General features: G+C 40.7%; 3 protein-coding genes across 4 annotated transcripts in view; all 3 read right to left on the bottom strand.

The window, feature by feature from the left end:
- Positions 1-1,588: 1,588 nt before the first annotated feature.
- si:ch211-117m20.4 (sushi, von Willebrand factor type A, EGF and pentraxin domain-containing protein 1) lies at positions 1,589-3,539 on the bottom strand. Of its 2 annotated transcripts, none has more exons than XM_034890838.1 (4): positions 3,174-3,539; positions 2,763-2,927; positions 2,492-2,659; positions 1,589-2,399 (listed from the first exon to the last, which is right to left on the bottom strand). In XM_034890838.1, the coding sequence occupies exons 1-4, from the start codon at positions 3,268-3,270 to the stop codon at positions 2,161-2,163; spliced, it is 669 nt and encodes a 222-aa protein (XP_034746729.1). In that variant the 5' UTR covers positions 3,271-3,539; the 3' UTR covers positions 1,589-2,160. The 2 variants fall into 2 exon arrangements, with proteins under 2 accessions (XP_034746729.1, XP_034746728.1); XM_034890837.1 differs by having other exon boundaries at positions 3,168-3,538.
- A 579-nt stretch (positions 3,540-4,118) lies between these two features.
- hinfp (histone H4 transcription factor) lies at positions 4,119-9,322 on the bottom strand. Its single transcript, XM_034890834.1, has 9 exons — positions 8,830-9,322; positions 8,344-8,570; positions 7,974-8,085; positions 7,663-7,815; positions 7,493-7,570; positions 6,706-6,826; positions 6,486-6,624; positions 6,261-6,385; positions 4,119-6,166 (listed from the first exon to the last, which is right to left on the bottom strand). The coding sequence occupies exons 1-9, from the start codon at positions 8,990-8,992 to the stop codon at positions 5,815-5,817; spliced, it is 1,470 nt and encodes a 489-aa protein (XP_034746725.1). The 5' UTR covers positions 8,993-9,322; the 3' UTR covers positions 4,119-5,814.
- A 446-nt stretch (positions 9,323-9,768) lies between these two features.
- dpagt1 (dolichyl-phosphate (UDP-N-acetylglucosamine) N-acetylglucosaminephosphotransferase 1 (GlcNAc-1-P transferase)) overlaps positions 9,769-11,440 on the bottom strand; it is a 4,870-nt gene continuing 3,198 nt past the window's right edge. The window contains exons 8-9 of the mRNA XM_034890836.1: positions 10,931-11,086; positions 9,769-10,829 (exon numbers count right to left, since the gene is read on the bottom strand). Coding sequence (XP_034746727.1) covers positions 10,764-10,829; positions 10,931-11,086 — 222 coding nt within the window. The 3' untranslated portion in view covers positions 9,769-10,763. The remainder of the gene's footprint in view (positions 10,830-10,930; positions 11,087-11,440) is intronic.

Genomic DNA, 11,440 nt, shown 5'->3' with positions numbered 1-11,440 from the left:
GCACACACACTTTTAGTATCAGTCTGTCACTGTAAATATTTAAACTCAACAAAGATGTCTTTGCAAAGTGACATGGTGATTGCATGAGTAAAGGTATTCTAGGACTGGAGTGTGCACACAAATGAGGGTTAGGCCCACTATAAGTAGTGAGCTTGAGTGTCAGTAGACACCTGAGGGACCCGATCTTACAGGATGGCCCTAAGAACAACTGCTCTCCTCTCGGCGGGCTTTCTTCTGCTGTTGACACGAGGATCTCTCACAGATGCAGGTGAATATTCAAGAAAATATAAAAAACATGACCTTAAATAAACTTGTGTGCATGGATAATGTAAAGTATCACTATATAACTTAATATAAAATGGTGTGCAGGACCAGCGACTCTTCCTATCAGACTGACTGTGGAGAATGACCTCTCTAACATGTCTCCTGAGACCCATTTCAGCTCTGTGGTGGAGGGAGGCGTGCTGCTGGGCGTTCTGAGGAGACTGCAGGAAACACAGACCGACTTCAAGTAAGACCACCCATTGTCCCCTTTAATCTCTCTGCATGACGTCCTTTATTCTTAAAAGGTGGCTCGGCTGTTTCCCCTACATATTCAAGCTTGTAAGTACTTGTTTCTGTTAGATAGATGTCCTGACTTCTTTGTGTATGGCCAGGTTCACTTTGAAGGAGGACCCAGACTTTGGCCCGTGGCTGGAGAGTGTGAATGGAGTAGCGGGAAATGAGCATGAGAAGACGTACTGGGAGATCCTGTCAGAAAGCTCGGGAGAGTACAGCCGGCTGGATGTGGGTGAGTATCCTCCCTAGAGTTAACAACATATGGGACTTAATGAGATGAAATGAGGCAGCATAATTGGTTGTCCTTTCACTTATTGCTTCAGGATTTCTTCTGGTGGGATTATTCTAAAAATGTTACTGTGACAATAGTAGTCACGCTTTGTCTTCAATATGTTTGGTGTGATTTTTGCTGTTAATGAGCGGGCAGTGCAACTACATTATTACTGAGTGATTTTCAGTTTTTGAACTAAAAAGGGTGTGATAATAGTTTCTCATTATATTCTAATGTTATTAATGCAAAGACACTATGTCAAATGAGCAGCACAACTGAGAACTGTGTTCCTCTCAGAATTTGTGTTTGTAACTAAAATGTCTTTCTGTTTCGGATTTAAATGCATCCCTTTTCACAGGAATTGGCTGCTACCAACCTAAAGCAAATGAGCACATCATCCTTAGGTTCAGCACCTGGCTCCGACGGTGATGAACAAGCTGAGGTGTTCAGCAGTGACTCTTCAGGACAAGATGTAAAAGAGGATCAAACTTGATTTGTATTTTTTGGCATTTTTGTCTGTCTCTTGTAAAGGGGGGTAACTGTTGAGACCTAACTGTTCTAACTGTTGAGATCTGATGTGTGAGAATAAAGAAAGCAGCAACATCTAGTGGCCGTGAGGAGCAATGTCATTTATCAGATTATTTGCACCAAATTTCACAAACTCCACTCAACTGGCTTGAAAGATATGAAACACGTGAAAAAAAATAATCACGTAATGGCACTATTTGAAAATGATATGCAACACTTCTTTACATACAACAAATATTCTGAAGACTACACATATATATGTATATAAAGAAATATGCCTGGAAGCATTCTGCCAATCAAAATGGTTTGAGTGCAGTAAGGATGAATACCACTGGGAAGTGAGATGCATACACCTGTTATAAGTGGGAACAGCTTTTGACAACTTGAAGTGTGTTTAATAAAGTGACTGCAGATTCACGCATTCCATCTAAATAAAAATAAAGATTTGATTTGACAACAAAAAATAGATGTATCACTTTCCCACAATAAATATTAAAAGGTGTAAATAGTCTAATACCTATAAAACAGTTTGCTCATAAGGTCCACAACACTCTGTTAATTCTGACTCCTGACCTCTCCGACCAAAGCTCCTCCCTTTGAAACAAGATTAAGGTTTCACCTTCCTCCAAGACAGATGGACTAGGAGGAGGAGCAACGAGGCAGAGGGATTTGTCTACACCATTGGATGAAGCAGCATCACCTCACCAGTATTACTACTGCTGCTCTTCTTTAAAGAAAGACAGCAAATTCATGTTTAAAGCAATAATTAACCATAGTGAACATTGCAACATGCTCACTTTACATCAGTTCATCAACTGTGCTCGACGGGGAAGCTTCTCACCACATGATAAAGCGCAGTCACAAATGCAAGGGACACACATTGCAAAGAACCGCTTCCAGCCGGTCTCCTTCTTATAGCAGTTGTCTATCCGAGTGCAGCCTTGTTTGGGTGGGCCAAAGTAGCTCTTGTATGCGCAGGTGGAGTTGCAAGTCCCACTCAGTTCACTCTCCCTGATTTCAATGCGTCCCCGCGCACACATTCCTAAAAGACAGGTACAGAGAAACCACGTGATAAGCTTAACAGTTCGCAGGGATCAGAAAATATTTGTTTCATTGTGGTCAGTTCTTACTCACTGAGGCAGGTAGGTTTCTGGGTCCAGAGGCCATTTGGCTGGCAAGTTCTGGTAGGGTTTCCCACCAGCATGAAGCCAGGGCGACAGGTGTACCTCACCACAGAGCCCACCCACCAGTCATTACCATACGCTTCTCCATTATAGTCCACATCGGGCCTCCCACAGTTCACTGCCATACAGAGCCAAGGAAATGCAAAGGCACAAAGCTTCATAACAGGTTGATCAGACCGAGGGAATCCTATCTAGTGTCAGTAGAGCGTCAGTCATCTTACCTCTGCACAGGGACTTGTAGCCGAGCCAGCAGCAGCTTGAGTCTCCGCAGCGATCTCTCCTCAGCTCCTGGTGCCGCGCCTTACAACCTCCTAAACAAAGGGGCGCTGACCCGGACCAATATATGTCTTCTATGAAATCTGGTTGGGAAACCCATTCTGTCTCACCTACAGTAAAACATTTTTAGCTTTTTAAAACACACTACAACTGGACAAATCCCAAACATCCATAAAATAAAATAATAATGGTTCTTAAAGTTTTTCTATGCAAACCTCATACTTGGTCATATTTTCAGGCTTCAAGGCCAAGCGTAAGAAAGATCTTATGTTAAACAGGGATCCATTAACCTGTCTTAGAGAACAGAACACCATTGAAAAATAACATATTGCCATTATAGGAGGTCTTACCACTACCTTCCACTTCACCAATCCATCCAGGAAACTGAGAAATGGTTCTTTGGAAGGACACAAACAACAGCAACAGCAGTGGATATAACCTCATCGTGGCCATCTTCAGATGCAATCAGTTTTCAGTGGAACAGCTGCAGATGGATCTGGGAATTGAGTCTAAGTCACATTGCCGTGCAGCAACATTCTTACATTTTAATTCATTGCAAACTCAACAGACATTAGAAGCGGTCCTTGTAGAGCCGAGTTCACTGACTGATGAGGAAAGAAGCAGAGAGCGGTAAGTAACAAGTAAGCTCTGAGTGCTGCCTAATCTTCTACACACAGTTAATGCCACTACGTACTGTATGTCATGCTGTGGCAAAGACGCACTTAAATCACCTGATTACCCCAGCTTTTTATAAGATCAAAGCAAAAAGTGGATGAGAAGGTCACATTGCCAGGTGAAGCTGGTAGGGTTAGAAAAGCAGTAATTTTGTTGTTTAAATATTTGCCATCAAAGCACTGATATTGTTTGTATTGACCGAGTAAAATACACAGTACACATTTTTGGGTCTTAACATACAATTTTATCAAACAGAGGAAAGAAATAAAAGTAGACGTGTGCCTTCAAATAGTCCACCTCCTAGACATAGTATATACAATTCAATAATTCAACATTTCAGTGGACAGTCAGCCAATGTCAATATATTTTAGATCAACACAATTTCCAGTCAAGCAGAGGATGATTTAATCAGAGCTGCAGTAGATTCAGCAGGGGGCGCTATAATGAAGTACAGATGGTGGATCCTATCAATGTATTGACTTGCAAAAATCATATGAATTAAATTTAAACAATGCATATTCCTCTCTATATTTGTCACCACCAAAACATTTACTCTGTACCTTTAAAAACATCCGAATAAGACAACAACAAAAAACTAGTTCAAATGTGATCTTCGCAAACATTGCGTGTCACCAGTTTATTCAAGTTGTTTAAACAAAAAAGTACAACCTCTATACTAATAAGAAAACCCTCTTTACTGCATTCCATACATTTTGGTTAACAACAATGCTTCCAGGCCATTGTTGTAACTCATACAGTATGCCTAACCTTTCAAAGGGTGTGGTTGATGTATTTCTGAATTTGGGAGAGCAATTTTAAGAGGAATGACAACCCACTAGGCAGAACAGCAGGAGTATTCAACTGTCTACACATGTAACAGTATAAGATACAATAGATGTATTGAAAATAATAAATAATGAAAAACAGGTTGCCTACAAGCTCAACATTGGCAATAAAAACAGGTTTATTATCTGACATAGGCTTAGGTTGCATTCACACCAAAACAGGCGTTGCAACGATTAGCGCAGGGTTGTGCAGCAGTTTGGGAGAGCCACTCAAATGGCCATTTGTTTTTCAATTGTGTTCCCCACTAGGGATGTCACGAGAACCGATACTTTGGTACCAAGTCATTACCAAAATACTAAAAACGTGATAGTACAGTACCCAGGACAGCAGGTACCAAAGGTACAGAGTGATGCAATTCTTCTGGACCTACAGCACAACCACCTACAAGTGTTCTAGTCTCCAGCTCAATGCTGAAGAAGAATGCCTACAGTAATGAAGAACAGCAAATAGCGCCCATGGATGTATAAAGAGAACTGGACACAGTGTTGGAAGCAAGGCCCCCGCTCATTCCTATGAGAGTTGCTCAGCGGTGCATGATGCCAGAAAAATTCAAGCGCTTTGTTTAAAATTACCTGGATGATCGGCCCTACTTCCTTCTGTGTGGCCCGTAGAGGAAGCGCACCAGAGACTTCTGCCGGCTACATCCTGTTAAGCACTCCGGCTAACTTGAACAGAGAATCAATTATTTAATAGTGCTCTTCTTGCGTTTCCAAATGTTTTCAGACAGAATGGATCAATTTTTTATAGTGAAACGAGTCATTTCGCAGGTTTGTAAAGCACAAAAAAATGTATTCACTGATTTACTGACGTCTCTTAAATGCCATGTAAGTCTATGGGAAAAGGTTTTTGGGGGTCAGAGGGGATCAGATGCACACTGACGGCTTTACAGCAGCCTCTGGCTTTACCGTACGTCTTTCACGAGTTTACTTGAAACTCCCAAACCGCAAGTAAGTCAGTGTCTCTCTGCTGTTGCTTTTCACATTGAGCATAATGTTAGCAAAGACAGGTGACATTAGTTGAAATTATCCCTTGTTACAGTGGACCTCCGAGTGTTATGTCAAGAAACAACAATGGCAGAGAGAAACATCCTTAACATCCTTGCTGTTTGGGAGTTCCAGGTGAACTCATGAAAGATATTGTCATATTACATGTGGTGATGCCAGTCAGAAGACCGACATTTTCTCCAGATTACATGTAAATAACCCACTTCTTTCCTGCCCCATCAAACCCCAGAAACGGACACTGAAAGAGGAATTACATCAAGTGTCCCTGGTTTTGTGTGAATGCAGCCTCATAGTCAAGAATTGGTCATCATGGAATATAAATCTTTTAATTTAGACGTTTAAACGTATTATTAAGTGCTTCCAGCCTCATTAAAAGCATTTCAGGCATGTGCCATGCATCTGTAAAACAGCACAGCTGACTACAGAATGTCTTGTCATGTCTGTGTAGGTCGTGTATGCAGGACTGTGGCATTCAACCTAAGTGCATTCCTTGCTGCTGAGCAGTATCCTGTAACTGCTGCATGACAGAGTGCTCCCCTGCTTCTGACAAACCTCCAGTGAGAACGTACAACAAGCCCTCTTCCTGACCCCCCCCAGCGCTGGCGGTGGTTCCCTCAATCCTCTGCTCCTCTAGCAGCACCCCTCTCAGTTCTACCTGCAACTCTGAGGGAGCTGCCCCCAAGGATTCTTCCTCAATCTGTCCGCTGTCCTCATCCTCCTCTGCTTGACTGCTTTGTCTTTCACTCATTAGCTGCTCTGTCAGCTCCACACTCTCGTAACGAATCAGTTGCAGCCGCAAGAAGCCGTCCTCGTGCTCCTTGTACCTGACAGAGTGAAGAAGAAGCCATCAGGGCTGGAACACTCCACACATCTCAAATTCAGCATTGCTGGGTTGATTGGTTTGGCAGTGTTTCTTACCTGAACCTGGGGTGTCCGGAGGGCCATTTGAATTGGTGCTTTTTGTGCAGATGAATAGTTAGGTTGTTGCCACGGGTGAAGCACTGATCGCACACATGGCACTTATAACGGGCAACAAAATTCCCCTGATTACGGAAAAGAAACATTAAGAGAACTGTAGATGATGCTAAACTCCCTATCTGAATGAAAATTAACACTAATTAAAAAAAAGATTCAGCCTTTCACCTCATGCTCTCTTTTGTGGTGAATCGTCATGGTGCCGAGGTTACGAGAGGTGAAGCCACAGCCAGGAACGTTGCAGTGAAATGCCGGCTCGCTGCTGTGAGTATCCAGGTGTTTGCGCAAGTCTACTAGATTCTTACAGCTGCAAAAACAAAAAATGCAATGGCATTTAACAGCGTAATCTTACTTGTTTTACATTTCTGCAGATTCAGAGGATACATACCTGTATTCACAGTATTCGCAGCTGTATGGCTTTTCATTACTGTGGCGGAACTTAATATGGTTGCGTAGTGAAGACGGTGATGGACAAGTCATGTCACAAAGTGGGCATTTGTAGTGGCTCACTGTACCAACAAGAAAAAGGAAAAAACAGTGCTGATATTGAATCATCTAATAATAATGCACCCTGTTGTCAACAGGATTCCTTCACTCTGTCAACATAGGGTATCACATGGTCAATTTTGTCATAAAAGTGCCTATTTTTAGCTATGATGGTGTCAGGCTAAGAAATCCTTATGAAATAAATGAATTCTAAAACTCAACACTGTTGCTTTAACAACACAGATCTTTCGCAGAGATTTCGTAGCAATGTGAGTTTCTCGCAGGATGCAGAGGTCCAGAGATGTGAGGCATTTCTAACAACCTACTAAGGTTTATGGGTACAGAAAGTCAATTTGAAGTGTGTGTTTGGGTAAAAAATGGGAAAGGATTTATGGCAACATAAAATTGACAACTTGTCAAGAAGTATTTTAGATCAAATGTTGCCTGGTATGGTGTCTATCAGTTCTCTTGTTTCACTTTGTACGAGCATAAACTGAAACAAGTGTATACAAAACAGGTTAAAAAAAAATACCAAAAAAATGTAGGGAACGGTGTTCAAAATGGTTGTTAGTTGGTTTAGTAGGTTAGTAGTTTAAGGTTTTTTGGCTCAAACATGCAAAATGATTAGTGTGGTATTTTTAGTACTCATGGGAATAACAACCGGTAACACTGATGAAGGAGAGACTGACCGTGGGTTCTCATGTGGTCTCTCAGTAGTCTTTCTGTTGCAAACCTTTTGGAACAGTGAGAACACTGGAACCTCTGACCTACAGCACACAAAGCAAGAATTACTGAACCTGATGCAAAATGCAAACATTATTTTTTACGTTTCCTGTTATAATTCTGAGAGGTTTTTTACCTTCCATGGCACTCTGTCGTATGATGTGGTCAAATAACTTGGTGTTGCTGGCGTACATCCCCCCACAGCCTGGACATGCCACTACTTTCTCCTGAGTGTGGCTGCGGAGGTGCTCCCGAAGTTTAGGACGCCCTTTAGCGGTGGCTTCGCAATCTGTAGAACGATAGCCTCAGAACTCAACAATCCTACATTCTAGCAGAAAATGTGCACAGCCTTTTAAACTTCTTTGACCGTGAATTGGTTGTGTTATCTTTAGTTGCAGTGACATTCCTGTACTATGATCTTAAGATAAATCATGTTAAATGACATACCTTTCCATCCACAATGTATTTGGAATTCATGGTCTCCTGCTGGGATATCTATGCTCAGGCTATGCATCTCCACATGGCGATAGAACCATTCTGGGTTTTCATATGGTGGTTGCTATGCATAGAAGAAACACATATTAAGAGATCAAGAGGAAAATGTTTTAATTCTACTTCACTGAAAGAAGAAATCTTCCCATTTTATCTTGACTATGTGCACTTGGAGGTCAAGTCACTGTACCCTAACTGCTTAGCTTCTAATATAATTTGCACAAAATGTCCCAAATTGTTAGATCAAGTCAGTATATTAAGGCAAGTGATGCTATGACTAATAGCAATAACAAGCAGCAGCAGCACCTCCCTTTGCCATGCTTACCTCACAGTCGTCCCAAAGGCAGATAAAATTGTCTGGGATTTCAGGGATGACGTTGCGGTTCTGGTAGCCTATGGAGCAGGTGCCAAGATCTGTCTGGGCATTAAGCACCTGCTGACCCAACTGCTTCAGCTTTGTATGGTAACAGTGAAAGAACAGATGTCTTCTCAACTCTTCAGGGCCCTCCACAGAACAGAAACCGCAGTCTCTCCAATGACAGTTTCTCTCCCCTTGGCACAAAAAGTGGAGTTTGCATTGGTCGACATAACCCTTTTGGGCGTTAAGCAATGGATCAATATTTCTTGTAATTATGTATTATTTAATAGCACTACAGCATGTAAATGAAGTTGTTGTCTACTATTTGGCTAAATTGGCAGTACAGTAATGCTATGCTTTCTTTCAACAGAACTGGCTAATGTTACAGCTCTAAATAAACATTAAATAACACACAGGGAGCTGGTTTGAACTATAACACTGAAACCTCCTCACCTTCTGATTCTTCTTCGTCCTCCTCCGCCATGTTCAGAGCATTGTTAAGATGACCCTCCGCATGTTTGCAGAAGTTATCTATCCAGCTGAAAGACTCCTGACAAGAGCTCCATTCACACTCCAATTTCAGTGTTTTCTTGTGAATCCGTTTGTTAGGTGGCATGTCTTCCGTGTCACGAATGGGCTGACGTTAAATGTAGTTTTTATTACCCACAGACTGAAGCTATACGTCGCATCTAACGGGTGCTAGCTAACACCGGTTGGTTGACTGTAAACATTTAGCAGCTCTACTAGCTAGAGCTTTAGAAACATTATGCAGGAACACTTGGACGAACGACAAAACATCACGAGCTTTAAATGATTAGTTGAATATGAACTTCAACGCATAAATGTGCTGTTTAAAAAGACTGACGTGATGTAAACATGAGACTTGTTTTTGCCAGCCGAGAGGAAGGCAGGCTGTGTGCAGCGCACACGCAGATGTCTCCCCTGAAACATAGTATACTCATACTAGTTCCGGGTTAACATTTTGAAGTTCAAAGTACTTCGCTTGGCATTTTTACTTCATGTTACTTAATGCTTCCACTCCGTTACATTTCAGAGGCAATATGAATTTTAAGCCACTCTATTTATTTAGTTATTCACAATTTACAGATTAGGATTTGACCATTGCCTGTACATATTAACAGTCTATGGATTTTACGTACAAAACCAAAAACAGTCCATGCTGTGCAATAGTTTTTTTATCAACACATAGCATAACATAAACAAGCAATTTGGATTTGGATACACTTTAATTTTTGCATTAATGGATTGAAACCAATATATCCGATAACTTCAAGTCAGGTGATAATAATACAACATTCTATATTTAGCTGATAATACGATTGAGAAGGGACTACTTCTTAAACCAGTGCAAACAATAATGATGGCAAACTCTTATATTTTCATTTTCTCAGCTTTTATTTTTTCAATTTAAGGGTTCCATCCCAACAGTAAACAGTTTTGTTTAGCTTTTAGTTACATTCCTAAGCAAAATAGTCCAGTGCCAGTTCACTTCACAATGATGGGGGGGAGATCAGTCATAAAAATACAGCTATTTATATGAAAGATATCGAGGGACACCCTTCATATTCTGTAGACCTTGAGTAACCTTTTCAACAATCCAGACACTTTAATCTCACTTCAGCTCTTCTAATATTGCTTCTATTACCTGTCTCCACCTAATTCCCTGTATTCAGTCTGATTTTAGGCTCTTTATCTCTTTACTGCTTTTCTTCACAATGAACATTTTGTGTGTGTTTGTTCAGAGATACAAAAAAACAACAACAAACAAAAAAATATATTAACTTATTCATTCATTTTATAATGTTGCATGGATTGATAGTCATGGGAAATAAAGCATCAGTACATTTTCCCAAAGCAATTTTTGCTTCAACAGCAGATTCAAGCAATGGACTGCTGTGTGAATATTTTAATATTTTTTAGATCACCTACACTTTCACAAATCTGTTATCAAATAGAATTTTAGTAGCAGTCAGCAACTGATGTTGTCTGCCCTGAAGACCACAAGTCATCTCCTCTTACTGTACTTTCCTTTTAAAAAAACAAGTACAAAAATATACTTTCAGGGTGGACACACAAGATCATTCAGACCCAGTTACTTTTTTCTGCTTATAATTACTGACATTTAGGAGAATAACACACCCTTGCAGTTCATGCTTAGACACTGTATGTGAAAAATGTCCTACGAAGTGCATTATAGCTTTGAATCTTGCACTGCTATACTGCAGGTAGAGTCTGAGGCAGAAAAAGTAACAGTGAGGTAATGGAATGTTTTAAAAGGCAGATGAGCCACAAGCCTTTAAAACAGTCCCATAAAACAATATCATATTTTCTCAGTCAGTGTCCTCTTCTCTTTCCCGGTGTACTGTCTAGACGTCATAGAAGAGACGTACCAGATGATAACGGATCCCAAAAGCCACTACACTGCCAATCACCTGGGAGAGACACAGAAATGAGCATCCAGTGAAACTTTCACGTACTTCCCAATGACTATTCCAGGAAGTTTGGATACAGCAGGTGCTTTGTTATACAGTACCTGTATGATGAGCATGATGACTGTGAGGTTTCTCTCATGGATGGGACCGAGTAATTTCAGTGCCAGATTTATTAAGGTCATGTTGTTGCACTCAATAAAATCATCGTCTCCCTCCTGGCCTCTTCGCACCTCTAGCAGCTTTAATAACTCTGCCACCTGTTGAGGACAAAATACATTATTGTTACTAACTAATAAACACAGCAAAAAGTCTGCCACTGGTCTGCCTAGTGTGTGTTTACCCAACTACACTAATACTTATTAATACTACTTAATTAAAAGAAATTCAAATAGCAAGATAAGATAATGAAGTAAAAAAAAAGGTAATTCTGTCTGATTATCTGACAAATTACATTCAAGTATTATCAGGTCAGAGACAGATCTGTGATATCAATTAGTCTGCCAGCGTTGATCCTAGACTGTAGGTATGATGTGCATACAGTACATGAGCAAACGTCTTTAAATCCAAAACCAAATGAGGCTATGCAACTATAAACCAAATATATATATATA

This window comes from Etheostoma cragini, chromosome 13, assembly GCF_013103735.1.
Source record: "Etheostoma cragini isolate CJK2018 chromosome 13, CSU_Ecrag_1.0, whole genome shotgun sequence".
NCBI classification, from domain to species: Eukaryota; Metazoa; Chordata; class Actinopteri; order Perciformes; family Percidae; genus Etheostoma; species Etheostoma cragini.
The sequence above is the reverse complement of the archived record's forward strand: the minus strand, read 5'-3'. Positions and strand labels throughout refer to the sequence as shown.